This window comes from Triticum aestivum, chromosome 7D (genome assembly GCF_018294505.1).
Source record: "Triticum aestivum cultivar Chinese Spring chromosome 7D, IWGSC CS RefSeq v2.1, whole genome shotgun sequence".
NCBI lineage: Eukaryota > Viridiplantae > Streptophyta > Magnoliopsida > Poales > Poaceae > Triticum > Triticum aestivum.
This window is the reverse complement of record NC_057814.1, coordinates 378032530-378048567: the sequence shown is the minus strand read 5'-3', so window position 1 is coordinate 378048567 and position 16038 is coordinate 378032530. Positions and strand designations below refer to the sequence as shown.

Below are 16038 nucleotides of genomic sequence, written 5' to 3'. Positions count from 1 at the left end.
GATCCACGTGGGTCCACCAAAGGCAAACGTCGACCGAATCCCGCGAGTCCCGCAGGAGGCGAACATCCACACACCCACCAATGACCCTAGAAGCACCTTTGGGACGAGGGCTAGGCGGGGAGAACCTTATTCCATCTTGAGAGAGCTGATGCCGTCTCGCCTCTCTAAGTAGAACACAAACCCTTACAAAACTTCAAAACAATATCTAAAAACGGAGCTCTCCCGCTGGCAAGGGTCGGGATCCATCGCCTCCATGGTCCTAAGACCACAGAAGATGAGGTAGATCGGCGGCGCCGACAGGAGGCACGAAGAACCCCAGAGCTTGGGTGCCCCTCTACGAGAGCGAAGGGGTACACCCACAGAGTTGGGTAAATTAAACACGATGAAGTTTGACTTAAGGCAAAACTTATACTCCCTCCATTCATATATATAGGTCTAATGCGTTTTTCAAGACTGCCTTTGACTATTGATAAGCAATAGTATATGAGATGTATAATATGAAAATTATATCATTGAAAGCTACTTTCATGTATGAATTTGAATTTGACGGTATGCTTTCTATAACTTGCATGTCATATATTATTGCTCTAACATGTGGTCAAAATTAGCCTTGAAAAAGCCGGAGGTGAACGGTAAATTCGTTTAAAATAGTAAAAAATATCAAAAAAAAATCTAATTCTTTTGTGATGCTAGATGCTCCAATGCGTGATGTTCCAATGCGGTAATTTGTTTAGGACTTCTTTTTAAATTTACTGTTTATCAGGTGCAGATGAGTCTGGACATCGAATTGAATATCCGTAGATAGAGGGAGTATGAATAAAAGAAAATGGAAGGAGTAAATCAGAGTTGGGTATACACGGGCACACACTAGTATTTATGTATGCTCACCGGAAAAGCGTGAGTTTCGAGTCTCTAGTACTAGTAATCGAGTGATGTACATAGTGATACAGTAGCAGGGAACATGTTCCTGCACGCGGGCGGAGGGAACATCATATCCACATACATAATCCTTGCTTCCAACGCATGCTGATTAAATCTGATACCGCATGCCGGACGTACTACTGACTACTAGTACTCCTCATCAGTATACATACGACTGACCAACTCCAAAAAAAGGGAAAACTAGTACGTACTGAAATTACCGTGAACTGTGGGAAGTTCCGTGTTTAAAAGCTCTCCTAGCCTAGATGTAGATACGTGAACTGGAACTAGGAGGATCGAGTATGCTGTGCATTTTTTTTAGTTGAGAGTATGCTGTTCATGATACGTGGGCCAAGCCTACTTAATTCCGTCTTCACCGGATCCATGCTACTACTTAATTAATCTCCCTACCGCCCTCTAGTTAATTAACTCATCTCATACAGTGACCAGATCCCAGAGCAGTTATTAAAACTTAAAACTAAGCATCACATCACCTCCTCTCTCTCTCTCTCTGAGTTTTTTTACTCTACGTAAAAAGGTGTTTTAGGAGCATTTCACACTGTTATTTATGTTATCTATCCGATATTGTACATCTTGATACATTCTTATACTGATTTTGTCAAACTTTAAAATAGTGTTTGACTAACGGGATTATAGAATGATATGTAGCATCATGAACTGAATATTATATGAAACTCGCATTTCAAGTCTTGGCTAGAATTAATTGGCAAAGAAATCCTTTCATGTTCGTCCTACCGCCTCCTTGGCCTTATTACAAATAGCTTTCATCATGTGGCTTTGATACTTCAGTGTTGAAAATACAACCATGTAAAGCTACCCGACTATTTCGAGCGTACCCAGCACGTATTCCTTAACTTACTAGAGCAAGTATAGCAGGGTGATATAAACGGGTTATAAGAATTTAAATACACCTTCGATCCATATTACATAAGGCTAGTCATAGTGGGAGTAACTTAGCTAGAAACATAGCGCATTTCAAAACAAATATGTTTATGTCTTTCATAAAAAAGAATAAGACAAATATGCTTATGTGGCATGTATTTAATGAGAGAGATGTGTTTAGAGTAACATAGCGCTTCTCAAGAGAAGATGGGACTACAAGCTAATAAATGAAGCCATCTATGACACTACTACTATGTTACTTTGCACTATGAAGATAGTAACTTAGACCAGTGTCATATGTATGACACTAGTATAAGTTACTACCCACTATGACCAGCCTAAGCGGGCTAAAGACTTAAATACTCCCTTGAATCCATAATAATTGGCGTTGATTTAGTACGATACTAAATCAACGGCAATTAATATGGATAGAAGGGAGTAATATATTTTTGTTGAGTTGCAGGAGAGAGAAAAGAAGCGGACCGTAAATTAATAGCCAGTTGCAGACTTTATGAGATTTTGAGATGCACCTTATATTAATAAAGTGATATCTATTTGCAGTTAACTACTCCCTCCGTCCCATAATATAAGACTTTTTTGACACTAGTGCAGTGCAAAAAAAAAACGTCTTACATTATGGGACGGAGAACGTCTTATATTATGGGACGGAGTGAGTACTATATATGTTCGCTATAAAATTGACTATATATGATATGGCAAAAATATATAGCAAACAACTAGCTATAGTATTAACCATGCTCTTAGGATGCAAAAATTTACACTGACACGCTGTTCGTCCCATCTTGTCAATGACTGGTTAGCTGATTGGTCACCCATGCCGGCAAAGCAAGGCATACACAGACATGCACACGTGCCACCCCTTGACTAAATTAAAATTTGTGGAAAGATTTTTTCTAAGCAAACCACCATTTGGAAAGTGATTGGTACGTTTTGTTGCTTCGACAGTCATGGTACCCTATATAAAATGATGATGTTTCACAGTAGTTCTTCTCCTTTCATTTCAATTTGCATATTAGAAAATTTATGCATTTCAAGGTTTCAAAAGGGATTGGTTAGTCTTCATGTGCAAAGATTGGATGCCAAAGTAAAAAAGAAAAACTTTTCCTGTTGCGATTGCTTCCCCCTAAAACGTTAATATGTAGAACATGGACATTTGCCTTGCATTTATGTATTTTGTAGAACTATTAGACAATGGTGCCTTACAATTTTAGTGTTCATTGCCAAAGGGTTTGAGATGGGAAACTCTCGAGTTTGCTCAGGCTTTGAGTGAACATGAACATTTGATTTGCGTTCATGCGTGTTTCTATAACTACTAGGCACATTTATGTTTTTATTGACGTATTAGACATTTTTAAGTACTATCATTTTTAAACAACTTATTAGTGTTCACCGTGGAAGCGAGTTTGCCGGGGCTCGCATGGTACACTCATCACCTTGGTTGCTACTGTACTTCACTCGTTTGGGTGTATAGGGCGTGCGAGTAGTTCTAGGTCATCAATTTGACTAACTAAATATGTGTTATAGTTCTAGCGGTACATTTTAACTACTTCCTTCAGTTGGGTTTACAAGTGGGCATAGGTTTCTATAGGTTTTCGATTTCACTAATAAAACATGTATAATATGACATAAAAATTATATGGTTAGAAACTTTATTTGACGATGAATCTAAAATACATACGATTTTTTACAAAACATTATACATATTTTCCTAGTCAAATTGAAGACCTAAAAACCGTGTCCGCTTTATAAACCCAACTGAAGTAAGTGTGCATGGAGACTCCCTAAATCTAGTCATGGCACGTGAAGCACTCCTGATCCCTATGACATCCTGTGCATGCCCCCTTGCATTTAGTGCAATAAGCAGGATCTATGTCCTTCTTGCTTCCCACCCTACTCTCTCTCTCTCTCTCTCTCTCTCTCTCTCTCTCCTATGTGTGTCTCATTTTGAAAATTCATAATAGTACGCAGGTTTGATCCCATGACTTTTCAAGAAGAAACATATCTTAAATCAGTTCCTGACCCTTTTAGTTAGTTGTACATATGACAACCAACTTATCAGATGTTATTATTTCATATAAGAATGTAATCCTATGTAGGCTTAACTAAGCAATACTTCCTGCTTATGGCAGTGAGACATTGGATAATTCATTTCGCCGGAGTTTTAACCAGAAGTGAGTTGAAGAAGCTTAAAAAGTCTTATTACTTCCAACAACGGGAAGCGAGAGGTGAAGAAAGTACTTTTGTCATAGTTGTGACTTGGTGGTACTATTTTTGTTTCGCAAAGTTGCTTCTTCATGTATGTATTACTATTGGTCTATTGCCACATCTTGCTTCTCTTCTCTTAATCCCGGTGAGTTCTTTTTATATGGAACGAAATATATCCTGTTGCTCTTTGCGTGTCCTGAAAAATTCTACGTGGCAAGAGAAGAGAAGAGAAGGGAAGAAGCATGACATGGCCATGCTTTATGGATTGTTTTTCTCCTTTTTTGAGATTAATATAGAACTACAAACATGAAGATGCATTCCTTAGCTCGGAGTGTTTTGTACAACGCTGCAGGGTGCCATGTTTTACTTAGTCACCTCATGGGTGGGGGGGGGGGCTATAATCCACGTTTTCTTCAGTGTAGATGCCTTTTTGAGTCACCAAATTGTAAAAAACACATGAGTATACAAGAATGAAACCCATGGAATTTTAGTTTGTTTGATTGCATCACATGAAAGACAGATTTTTTAAGAGATTGGAGCACATGTTAGATTTTCATGGAATGTAGTACAAATGATTTCATTGATTTTTTTCTATAGTTTGAATCCTATGAATCAAACGACAAACAACTTAGGAAGGATTCTTTGAATCAAAGAGACCTTTCAGGGGATATAGTTATAGTAAAAAGAGATAAATTAGTAATAAGTACTCCTTTTACAAAGAAATATAAGATCGTTTGTATTATTATATTAGTTATCTAAACGATCTTATATTAAATATTAAGTATTTCAATAAGTAATTAAGAAAGAGCAAGAGGAAGAGGAGAGCAGAGCACCCACCGAGACAGAGTGACCCACACATAAATAGCATCCAACCGCTCCTAAATTAAGCGTCGCGTCGCGTCGCGTCCCCCCCTCTCTCCCCTCGCCGTCGTCGAGCCGTCGGCGATGACGCACAGCAGCAGCCACCACCACCACCACCACCACGCGCTCTGCTGCCTATCCTCCGCGCCGCCGCAGCCCGAAGCGTCGCCCACGCCGGCACCAGAGCCCGCCGCGGTCACCGCTACGCCGGGGCCGGGGTCGGTAGCGGTGGCCGGCGTGCTGCACAAGTGGACCAACTACGGCCGCGGGTGGCGGGAGCGCTGGTTCTCGCTCCGCGACGGGGTGCTCTCCTACTCCAAGATTCGGGCCGACGCGGGGGGAGGAGAGGCGGCGGGACGGATCGCTGACGACGGGGAGGTCAGGCTGATCGGCGGCGCGTCCGCGAGGATCGCCGGGGGGCGCCGCCCGGAGAAGCCCGTCGGAGTCGTCTGCCTCAAGGTCGGTGGTTGCCTTCTCTCCTCTCCTCGTCGCCTTGTGGCGTCCGTGTGCACCCGCCTCGTGGTGGGGCTGGGGGCAGATTCTGTTTCCATTTCCTCTCCAGATTTCGCCTCCGCATTTCTGATCGATCGTTTCAACCCCGTCTCTTACTCCGTGCGATTTCTTCTTCTTCTGAACTTTCTTGCGCTGATCCCTCGATCCAGTGCTTCGTTTGGCACTTTGTATTGCGTCCCTGGATCAAATGCTCAGATTCCCCGAGGTTATTAGTTAAGCCCTTCCCAGTTCTTGCATCGGTGAACGCGCTTTCGCCTTGTTTATGATGAAATGGTTGGTGGGAGAGCGCGTCATTGCGCTGGACCGAAGTGACGTGATATGCCTTGTCATTTTGCCGGCGGTGCATCGTCGTACCAAACTATTCATCTCATGTCCTGTCTCTTTGAAATTTCCGATGTTTTTTCCTCGTCGGTGCTTAATAGAGGTGATCAGGGAATCAATCAAAATGCTTGAAAAGTCTTTGTGTTTCAAAGCAGGTTTCTAACTGATTTGTGGTTTGTTCGTGATTTGAATGGACATTTTAAGTTTTATACCAATTGCTTATTATCAACAGGTTGGATTTTATATTAACCAATCACCATTTCCGTGGTCCAGTGCCACCCGCAAATTCTTGTCCAAATTTAGCCCTATCTAGCTTAACCACAAGTGAACAAAAAGGCCTTGCTATTTTTCTCCCCCTCAAGTGTAATCTCCCCAAAAAAAGAGACCATAGCTAGCTTTCTCTATCACGCAGCCACAGGCACATCTCTGGACATGGAGCCCTTGTACTTTCCACAGATTTGGTCAAATTTCTAAGGTTTGTGTGTTGCAGCTTCTGATAATGATGTCATTTGCTAGTTGCTACCGCTGCAAAGACAACGAAGTTTAGCCGCTAGTCTCTGTCTTATTACTTTCATGGTAGAAGTGGTCCAATGGTGACATGGTTAATCTTTAATAGTATCATCAAGTCGAACAATCTAAGGGAAGAGGTGGTTAGAGTATATGCTCAGGGAATTTCTTGTTGCAATTTTGAATTTTGCATTATTGGTTTGTACTGGTCCTGAGGTTGCTTTTCCACGAGCCCCTTTTACTAGCTGCTGCTGCTGCTGCACCCGCAGTAGTAGAAGTACTAGCTAGCACCGGGTCTTTTCAATACAATTGGACATGGGTCCCAGGAATTCAAGGATGTACAGTTGAAATTAAGTGGTCACATAGAGAGGTAGAGGGACTAAAACGGGGGACCTGTGTGCAACTTGGATTGAATTAGGGGGACCTCGTGGACCTTCAAGAGCTGCATAGGTCGTTTGGTTGAGGAGGCAGAGACCAGCTCGATCCCCCTCACCCCCTCTCATCCCCAAATATTTTCTTGTTGACTGTTAGATGCTCCTTTGCTTGCCTTCCTTTACCCTTTAATTGAAGCTGAAGGTAGAGGGAGGGAACCGAATCACATGATTTCTCTTGGAATACCAAATCATTTTCTTGTGTCTGCTTTTTGTCCTCTACTTTGTCTGCCTCTTGGTTGTTAACGGAATAAACATCGAAGCGCTCATCTATTAGTTCGATAGATTCCAGCCTTTCTATATGCTCCATTTTTGGCCTTGACAAGTAGCGTCTCATATCAGGAGGTTCTCTTCATCTCCATGTGCAACGTTTCCCTGTGAGTAACATGGTGGTGCTAATTTGTTCTCATGTCTCTAGGTGTCCGCATTTCGGGAGAGCAAGTCCGACGACAGGAGATTCTACATATTTTCTCCCACAAAGACACTTCATTTGAAGACAGATTCAAAAGATGACCGTGTCGCTTGGATCGAGGCCTTGATCTTGGCGAGGAGTGTTTATTCGCTCAGGTCACTCAGTGGAAGAATAACTTTTGTGCAGAGTGATATTTCAGTTTCCACTGCAAGGCTTCGAAATCGGATGCACCAGGATGGTTTAAACGAGAGTCTTATACAGGACTGCGAACAGATTATGCTTTCGGAGTTTTCAAGCTACAGAAAGCAACTGAAGCTACGCTATGACGATCATCTAAGCTTGTTCGGATCCAGCAGACACCATTTCGAGGTAAGAATGGCTGCGTATGTTTCTTTTGAGGCCATGCAAAATTCTAAGAGAAAATGCTTATATGGAATTGATAGGTAGCTGGACCTGCTAATGCCTGAACCTAAATAGTGGAGCTACATCATATGCTTATTGGTCATATGTTTTTCCTTACCAGTAAATCTCGTATGGAACCTTTTACTTAACTTTGCAAAGGTTACTCTCCTTGAAAGGTTACTCTGCTCTTTTTTCCTGCAGGAATTTTACATAGTGTATTACACGCCTATTTGTGCAGGAAGGTAAAGATGGAAATATAATACAGGGGGCGTTGACAAAAAATGAATTTTCTAGTTCCCGGCATGGAAATTTTAGTGGTATGATTTCTTACACATACTGATCAAATTACTGCACTGTGTTTTTTTTTCGGGAAAACTTCCGCATCTATTCATCTTCAATAATGGCGGTACAACGAACACCAGAAATAAAAATTACATCCAGATCCGTAGACCACCTAGCGACGACTACAAGCACTGAAGCGAGCCGAAGGAGCGCCGACGTCATCGCCCCTCCATCGCCGGAGTCGGGCACAACCTGTTGTAGTAGACAGTCGGGAAGTCGTCGTGCTAAGGCCCCATAGGACCAGCACCCCAGAACAGCAACCGCCGCCGATGAAGAATAACATAGATCGGAAGGATCCAAACCGAAGACACACGAGTGTAGACGAACAATGACAAGATCCGAGCAAATCCACCAAAAATAGATCCGCCGGAGACACACCTCCACACGCCCACCAACGATGCTAGACGCACCGCCGGAATGGGGGCTAGGCGGGGAGACCTTTATTCCATCTTCAGGGAGCCGCCGTCGTCTCGCCTTCCTGAGCAGGACACAAACCCTAATAAGATTGAAAAAAACGACTAAAAACGGAGCCCTCCCGCCGGCCCTTGCCAGGATCCACCGCGCGTCCATGGCCCTAGGTCCACCGGAGACGAGGCGGACCTGCGCCGGCGCCGGCGAGAGGCACGAACCCTAACTTTCTTTCTTGGAGGAGGAGGCGGCGGCTGCTGGCGTCTCTTGTGTATCAAATTACTGCACAGTGTTAGCTGCATGCATCTACTTATGTGGTGCTTGCGTCCTTCTTTCAACTGTCTCTGTTGGATGCTTTTTAACCTTTCTCATTTAGTTGTCTGAATTATTTATATGTGCTGCCTTATTTCCTAAAGAAAGTAAAGAAACTGTTGCAAGTTATTTTTAGTGGAAACTGCTGCAAGTATTATTTTTCCGGAGGCTGTTGCAAGTTTACTACACTATGGCCTATAATCAGCATGCCTGAGTTATCCCATGCTCTTGCATTAGCTTTTATAATGATCCAGTGATTTGTTTTTTGCCCAGAATACAGCACAACAGAATCTGATGAATTTGAGAAGCAAGATGGTGGTGAATTGACTTGTGAAGAGGACTATACATTCTTTGACGCCGCAGACTACTTCACAGAATCAAACAGCAGATCTTCAACAATGTCAGGTTCCACAGATTGTGGTGTACACAGTGCTACTAACATAGATAATCCAGGTGGCCAAGAAGTTGTGGACATCCAAATTCAAGATTCTAACAACATGCTACCTGAAATCAAACGACGGAGTAAACTACCAGAACCTACTGAGAAAGAGAAAGGAATCAGCCTTTGGTCCATTATTAAAGATAGTGTTGGCAAGGATTTGACACGAGTATGCCTTCCAGTTTACTTCAACGAGCCACTTTCATCCCTCCAGAAGTGCTTTGAAGATTTCGAATATTCCTACCTTCTGGATCAAGCCTATGAATATGGAAAAGTGGTAAGATCACTTATACGTTTATGGTCTTGAATTTCTAGGATATTCAACTGTTTTATGATTAGTGTTTTCGGAGCAGTAACAGTAGTCACCAGTTGTTTTTCTTGTTTGTGGCCACATGGGAGTTAACATCGATTACAGAATAGTGTTAACGTTGATTGAGTTCTGCCACAAATTTATTATGAATGGGGCAGTTTATCTAGTAACACAGATCAGTGGATATTTGTCTTTGTACATATTGTATTTTTTATCTGGTAGTTTTCTTCTGATTTGAAATTTCCATGTGCTGAGGTTGTGAAGTGTTATTACAAATTTTACTCATGTATCTATTGCATTTGAAATTTAGGGGAATAGCCTCATGAGAATCCTGAAAGTAGCTGCTTTTGCGATCTCTGGCTATGCTTCATCTGTTGCGAGACCTTGCAAACCATTCAATCCATTGTTAGGAGAGACTTATGAAGCTGATTTTCCTGATAGAAGGATCCGCTTTTTTGCCGAGAAGGTCAGTTAGTATTCTTTCTTCTACTTATGCAAAAAACTCTGTTTTACTTAGTCTGTTTAGTCAAAAGCTGTTGGAGTATATTTGTGTCCAAAATCATGCAATTTCTTCTGTTTAATACATCATGCCTCTTTTGCTAACTTGGGAACTGAACATTGATATCTTAATAGTCTGAAACTGTGCTTGCGAGGCTTTTAATTGCAGCATGTTGCTGTTCATCATTTGCATGGATAGGTTAGTCATCATCCAATGCTGATTGCCTGCCACTCTGAAGGCAAGGGCTGGAAATTCTGGGGCGACAGCAATGTAAAATCCAAGTTCTGGGGGCAGTCAATTCAAGTTGATCCTGTTGGCGTTTTGACAGTGGAATTTGATGACGGTGAAATCTTCAAGTGGAGTAAGGTGGGTGGCATGATAAGACGGGACACTCACGGATTGGAACTATATTCAAAACTGAATTCTGCCTGTCACATGCTGATGCGTTTTCAGGTGACAACAACTATTAATAACCTCATTCTTGGGAAGCTGTACTGCAACCATCATGGTATTATGCACATAAAGGGGAATCGGCAGTATTCATGTAAACTCAAGTTCAAAGAGCCATCGCTGCTTGACCGCAATCCTCACCTAGTATGTTTTTCTTTGCCTCCTTTTTTTACAGGTCATCTTATATTTTATCGTGAGAGATGTGAATAGCACCTTGTATTCCTATGAGCACAGTACCTCCTGAGTTTCTGACCAATCTGTGTTAGTCATACCGTACGTGGCCTAGTGTAGCATATTTACTTGGACTACGATGCAGACACATGGATGGTTAATGCGTAGTTTCATGGATTTAATGAGCAAAGCATGTTCCTGTATCACTTTATTCAAGGAATAGGTCGTGTAAATCTCTCGTTCAAACTTTCAATGCAAGGTTACAGACCCCTGCCCTGAACCCTAGAATCGATTTTGCTAGAATTATTAATTGACCAAATGTGTGTAGATACGATGAAACTATTTCATTCTCATGATGATCCAATGGCTTGTAATGGGGTACTTACATATTAAAGTAGTGGTAGTACACATTACATTTACAGCCATGCTGTTTAGCCTGAATGCTATTGTAAACAGTTTTCCCCTATTTGAATTTGTGAATGTGTAACTGTTTCTGGTGGACCTCTGTTCATTCCTTGCATACACCTTAATTTCCTAAGGTACAAGGCTTCGTGGAGGACAATGATGGAAAGAAGGCTTCATTTTTAATAGGAAAATGGGACGAAAGTATGTACTATAGCAATTTAGATACTTCCAAGGTCAAGAGCGCCGATCAATTGCAGGGTGCCTCCCTACTTTGGGAAAAGAACAAACCTTCTCCCAACCCAACTCGTTACAATCTATCTTCTTTTGCAATCACATTGAATGAGCTGAGCCCAGAGCTTCAGGTATTGGTGTGGTTGTAATCTATGTGCGTAAATACTCCATAATCCATAATATTCTGTCAAGACCTAAATAACGTAATTTTTTGACCATGGTAAAGGAGAAACTCCCCCCTACTGATTCACGGCTAAGACCAGACCAGCGGCATTTAGAGAACGGTGAGTATGAGAAGGCAAATGCAGAGAAGTTGAGGTTGGAACGGCGGCAAAGAATGGTATGATCTCTTCCTCCCTTGCTTGCTGTCTGTCTGAGAAAGTTGGTACTGGCTAGTACTCCCTCCGTCCCAAATTACTCGTCGTTGAAATGGATGTATTTAGAACTAAAATACATCTAGATACATCTATACGTGCGACAAGTAATTCGGAACGAAGGGAGTATAAATCACTTGCCACGCAGTTTCACTATATCTATTTTCATCACAGTCAACTAAACTTCAAGACAATGGTTGGAAGCCTCGATGGTTTGAGCAGGACGCTGAGGACGGGACATATCATTACAAAGGTGGGTACTGGGAAGCAAGGGACCAAGGACGCTGGGACGGATGCCTCAACATATTCGGGGAGTTCTCAGAAACGTGAACGACAGGCATTGCAGCAACACTTGGTTCATCCACCCCAACTGCAATGCGACGACCGTCGTCGGAGCAGCATTGCACCCCAAGGCATCATCGGGTTGAGGAAGAAGAGGAGAGAGGAATGCAATGCAGTGGCCAGTGGATATAGAGGCATTGAAGAAGAAGGCCTTGCCGTCTTGAATGGTAGATAGATATGGATGGCGATGGTCTCCGGCCCTTTATTAGTACCTAAATAATAATGCAGCCATTCTTTCGTTCGTTTATGTTGTATGCTTGTTGTTCACTAGTCTTTTCCTTGTGGGATTAGCTGGTGAAGCAACTCTTATCTGGATGTTTCGTAGATCGTAGTCATTTGTAGAAAGGAAATAGAGGATGAGTTTACAAAAAGATTACCATAGAGTGGACAGATAATGGCATAAGCTCGGCAAAGAAAATCCCATTCGTTGCTTTGCTGAAATGTTTGTTACATACTTTGTCTATATACTATTATACTGTATGCTCCAACAAAAGAAAATAGTAGTACTAGTTAGTAAATTAACTATAGGAGCACAGAACCATTTTCCTTTGTAGTAATATACGTATAATGTTTTAGCTAATATATTACTCCGTCTGATAAAAAAAAAGTGTCTGCGACTTTAGTTAAAATTTGAGCTAAAGCTGAACTAAAGGCACAACACTTTTTTTTGGATCGGAGGGAGTAGTTCAGAAACTGCTGCTCGAAGTTGCTTACAGGCACTGCCGGAGCCTCATTGGGGCAAAAGGGGGCCACGACCCCCCCCCCCCCCCCCCCCCCAAAAATAATAAAGCGAGGAATACATCTGGGGCCAATGCACCGACAACCCCACACTCGCTCGTCTCTCCTCCTCTCCCCCCAGAATCGTAGAACCTTCCTTCCTCCTTTCCCCAAATCGCCATTAATGAGGATTTCTGAGTCTTTGACTCGACTAGCAACTGCCAACTGTCACTCACTTTTGCTAATTGCTGCCAACCGCCGGCCGCTGTCCACCATCCTTGCAAGCCATCGCTGCATACCCCCCAAACCAGGGAGATGAAGTGAGGCGAGCACTCGACCCAGACATGGATTAGTCAGCATGAACTAGGGTTTCTTTTAGTAGTGCAAGTTAAGGTTTTCGTCTGCGTGACCAGCAGAGCAGAGGATAGCAAATTGGGAGATGGGGCAAATGGTGGAGTGGAAAAAGATCCACATGCAGCGACGTGACAGATGGGGCAATAGAACAAGGGTATGGTTCGAAAAGAGGTAGCATACCCGAGGGTCGGCGGGAAGTGGCTTCGCTCGTGGTCGTCGTCCTCCGCACACAGTACATCAGCGAGCTTGGGGACGGAGGCCATCCCGCGCGGGCGCTAGGTCAGAGAGGACGGCCTTGTCGTCAATGCGTGACCTCGCTCGCGTCAACGCTGCACATCCTTTTATTCCCCGGCGGATCTGTGACCACCGATGAGGAGGGAGAGAGAGGCCGTCTTTTTTAGATATGGAGAAAGGGTGATAGTGTGAGAAGCAAGTGGGCAGCCCTTAGCAAGAAAGCGCTAAAGCTCGAGCCTATATATCTTTTTATACTACTAGTACTAGAGGTGGAGTAGTGGTAGAGTAGTTTATATTTTCTCAGCATACAGTATCAGTTAGTCGTGCTTCAAAACTAAACGGCATGCCATTAAAAAAAATAAAGGTCGATAACTAATGCGACACCTCGGGCCAACGCGGCCAGATAGCATTTTGCACGAGAAATTACACACCATGTTTCATTGACATGTGGTCCCGTTCCAACATGTCAGTGAGACGACGTCGAGTCCTTTTGTACAATTTTTGAACGGACATCTATGTAGGCCGGGGCGCCTCATCGTGTACCGTGGCAACCGTCCATCGACTCTTCGCCTTTCCCTCTCAATTTGGAACTGCTGTCGCACACTCTTCCTCCCTCCTCCATTTGCCTTCACCCTTCTTTCTGTCATTGTTCGATCGTCTTCTCCATGGAGGGAACAGGCCGGAAACGACCCCGTTATTCTTGCCCCGATCTGAATGATGACGCGGCGGAGGAACTCATTGATCGGCGCGACGTCATCACCTCGGCTAGCATGGCAGGTTCGTTCAAGACCATTCTCGACTCAACTAATAACATCATTACAAGGAACCCAAGGGTCCAGGAGCGGTTTGATCTCCCCTATCTTCTTCGTCGTGACCCTGCTGACTGGCGCGCGGACGACAGAGGCCTCGCCTTGTGCAAGTTGATGCCGCTTGATAATGATACGTGTGATGTTAATATGCCATCGCTTGAGGGTAAGTCTTGGGCAGGCGCAAATGGAGATTGGGTTGTTTATATTGGGTACAACTGCGAGTGGGAACTTGCGAATGTGTACACTCGTCACCGGGTTTCACTTCAAAAAATCTCAGACTGCCCAGAGGTTGAGTACACCGGTATTCTACGTGTGTTCAAATATGATCATGGCGACTGTCGTCTATGGAAGATAGCAATTTGTCGAGTTCCCAACCGCTCTTGGGATTACACGAACTATGAAGTTGTTGCTATCTTCGACAAGATTGTTGCCGTCCTTACTTCCACGCCTCGATGGATATTGCTCAAAAATCAATTTCTGTACACGGCTGAGTACTGTGATGCAATTCAATACGTGGGTCTTGTGTTTGCTGTCATCACTCGTGGCACTGTTTTTGCATGGAATCCTGATGCTTTCGGTACGTTTGTGAAAGATCGTGGATGTCGCCTAGAGGGGGGGGGGTGAATAGGCGCTTTAAAATAATTACGGTTTAGGCTTGAACAAATGCGGAATAAACCTAGCGGTTAATTTGACAAGCACAAAACCTACAACAACTAGGCTCACCTATGTGCACCAACAACTAATGCTAAGCAAGATAAACAACTAAGTGATAGCAAGATATATGACAAGAAACAAAATGGCTATCACAAAGTAAAGTGCATAAGTAAAGGGTTCGGGTAAGAGATAACCGAGGCACGCGGAGACGACGATGTATCCCGAAGTTCACACCCTTGCGGATGCTAACCTCCGTTTGGAGCGGTGTGGAGGCACAATGCTCCCCAAGAAGCCACTAGGGCCACCGTAATCTCCTCATGCCCTCGCACAATGCAAGATGCCGTGATTCCACTAAGGGACCCTTGAGGGCGGTCACCGAACCCGTACAAATGGCAACCCTTGGGGACGGTCACCGAACCCGTACACTTTGGCAACCCTTGGGGGCGGTCACCGGTACCCGTCAAATTGCTCGGGGCGATCTCCACAACCTAATTGGAGACCCCGACGCTTGCCCGGAGCTTTACACCACAATGATTGAGCTCCGAACACCACCAACCGTCTAGGGCGCCCAAGCACCCAAGAGGAACAAGCTCAAGGGCACCAAGCACCCAAGAGTAATAAGCTTCTCAACTTGTAACTTCCACGTATCACCGTGGAGAACTCAAACCGATGCACCAAATGCAATGGCAAGGGCACACGGAGTGCCCAAGTCCTTCTCTCTCAAATCCCACCGAAGCAACTAATGCTAGGGAGGAAAAAGAGAGGAAGAACAAGGAGAACACCAAGAACTCCAAGATCTAGATCCAAGGGGTTCCCCTCACATAGAGGAGAAAGTGATTGGTGGAAATGTGGATCTAGATCTCCTCTCTCTTTTCCCTCAAAAACTAGCAAGAATCCATGGAGGGATTGAGAGTTAGCAAGCTCGAAGAAGGTCAACAATGGGGGAAGAACACGAGCTCAACGGGTAAGGTTCATTGGGGAAGAAGACCTCCTTATATAGTGGGGGGAACAATCCAACCGTTACCCCCACTTCAGCCCCGCAGAGAGCGGTACTACCGCTTGGCCAGCGGTACTACGCTTGCCCCTATAAGCGGTACTACCGCTCCCCCTCGCGGTACTGCCGCTGGGCCCAGAGCGGTACTACCGCGGTGGCAGGGTGGTACTACCGCAAACGAGCGGTACTACGGCCCCCACTGCCGCGGCTAGTACCGTAGAACCCGACACGAAAAAGACCCCTCGAATCGAGGCGGTACTAGAGCGAGACCGCAGCGGTACTACGGCTGGGGGCTACCAGCGGTACTACCTCTTGTAGCACCCAAGCGGTACTACCGCTGGGACCAAAACTGCCATAACTTCTGCATATGAGCTCCGAATTGAGCAAACTCAAGCTTGTTGGAAAGAGGAAGACGAGTAGCATCAAAACAGCAAATAGAGGAGTGAAACCTCCAACCGAGAAGAACCGGCATAACCTCCAACATCGAAAACATCAT

At 44.1% G+C, this 16038-nt stretch overlaps 1 protein-coding gene across 3 annotated transcripts; it reads left to right on the top strand.

The window, feature by feature from the left end:
• The first annotated feature begins 4919 nt into the window (after positions 1–4919).
• On the top strand, positions 4920–12234 carry LOC123164771 (oxysterol-binding protein-related protein 2A). 3 transcript variants are annotated; one of them, XM_044582333.1, is made up of 10 exons: positions 4920–5370; positions 7102–7464; positions 7736–7814; positions 8833–9275; positions 9619–9774; positions 10006–10173; positions 10261–10401; positions 10968–11195; positions 11291–11404; positions 11613–12234. In XM_044582333.1, the coding sequence occupies exons 1-10, from the start codon at positions 4996–4998 to the stop codon at positions 11766–11768; spliced, it is 2223 nt and encodes a 740-aa protein (XP_044438268.1). In that variant the 5' UTR covers positions 4920–4995; the 3' UTR covers positions 11769–12234. The 3 variants fall into 3 exon arrangements, with proteins under 3 accessions (XP_044438268.1, XP_044438267.1, XP_044438269.1); XM_044582334.1 differs by having other exon boundaries at positions 5084–5370; positions 7699–7814; XM_044582332.1 differs by having other exon boundaries at positions 10006–10401.
• The last annotated feature ends 3804 nt before the right edge of the window (positions 12235–16038 follow it).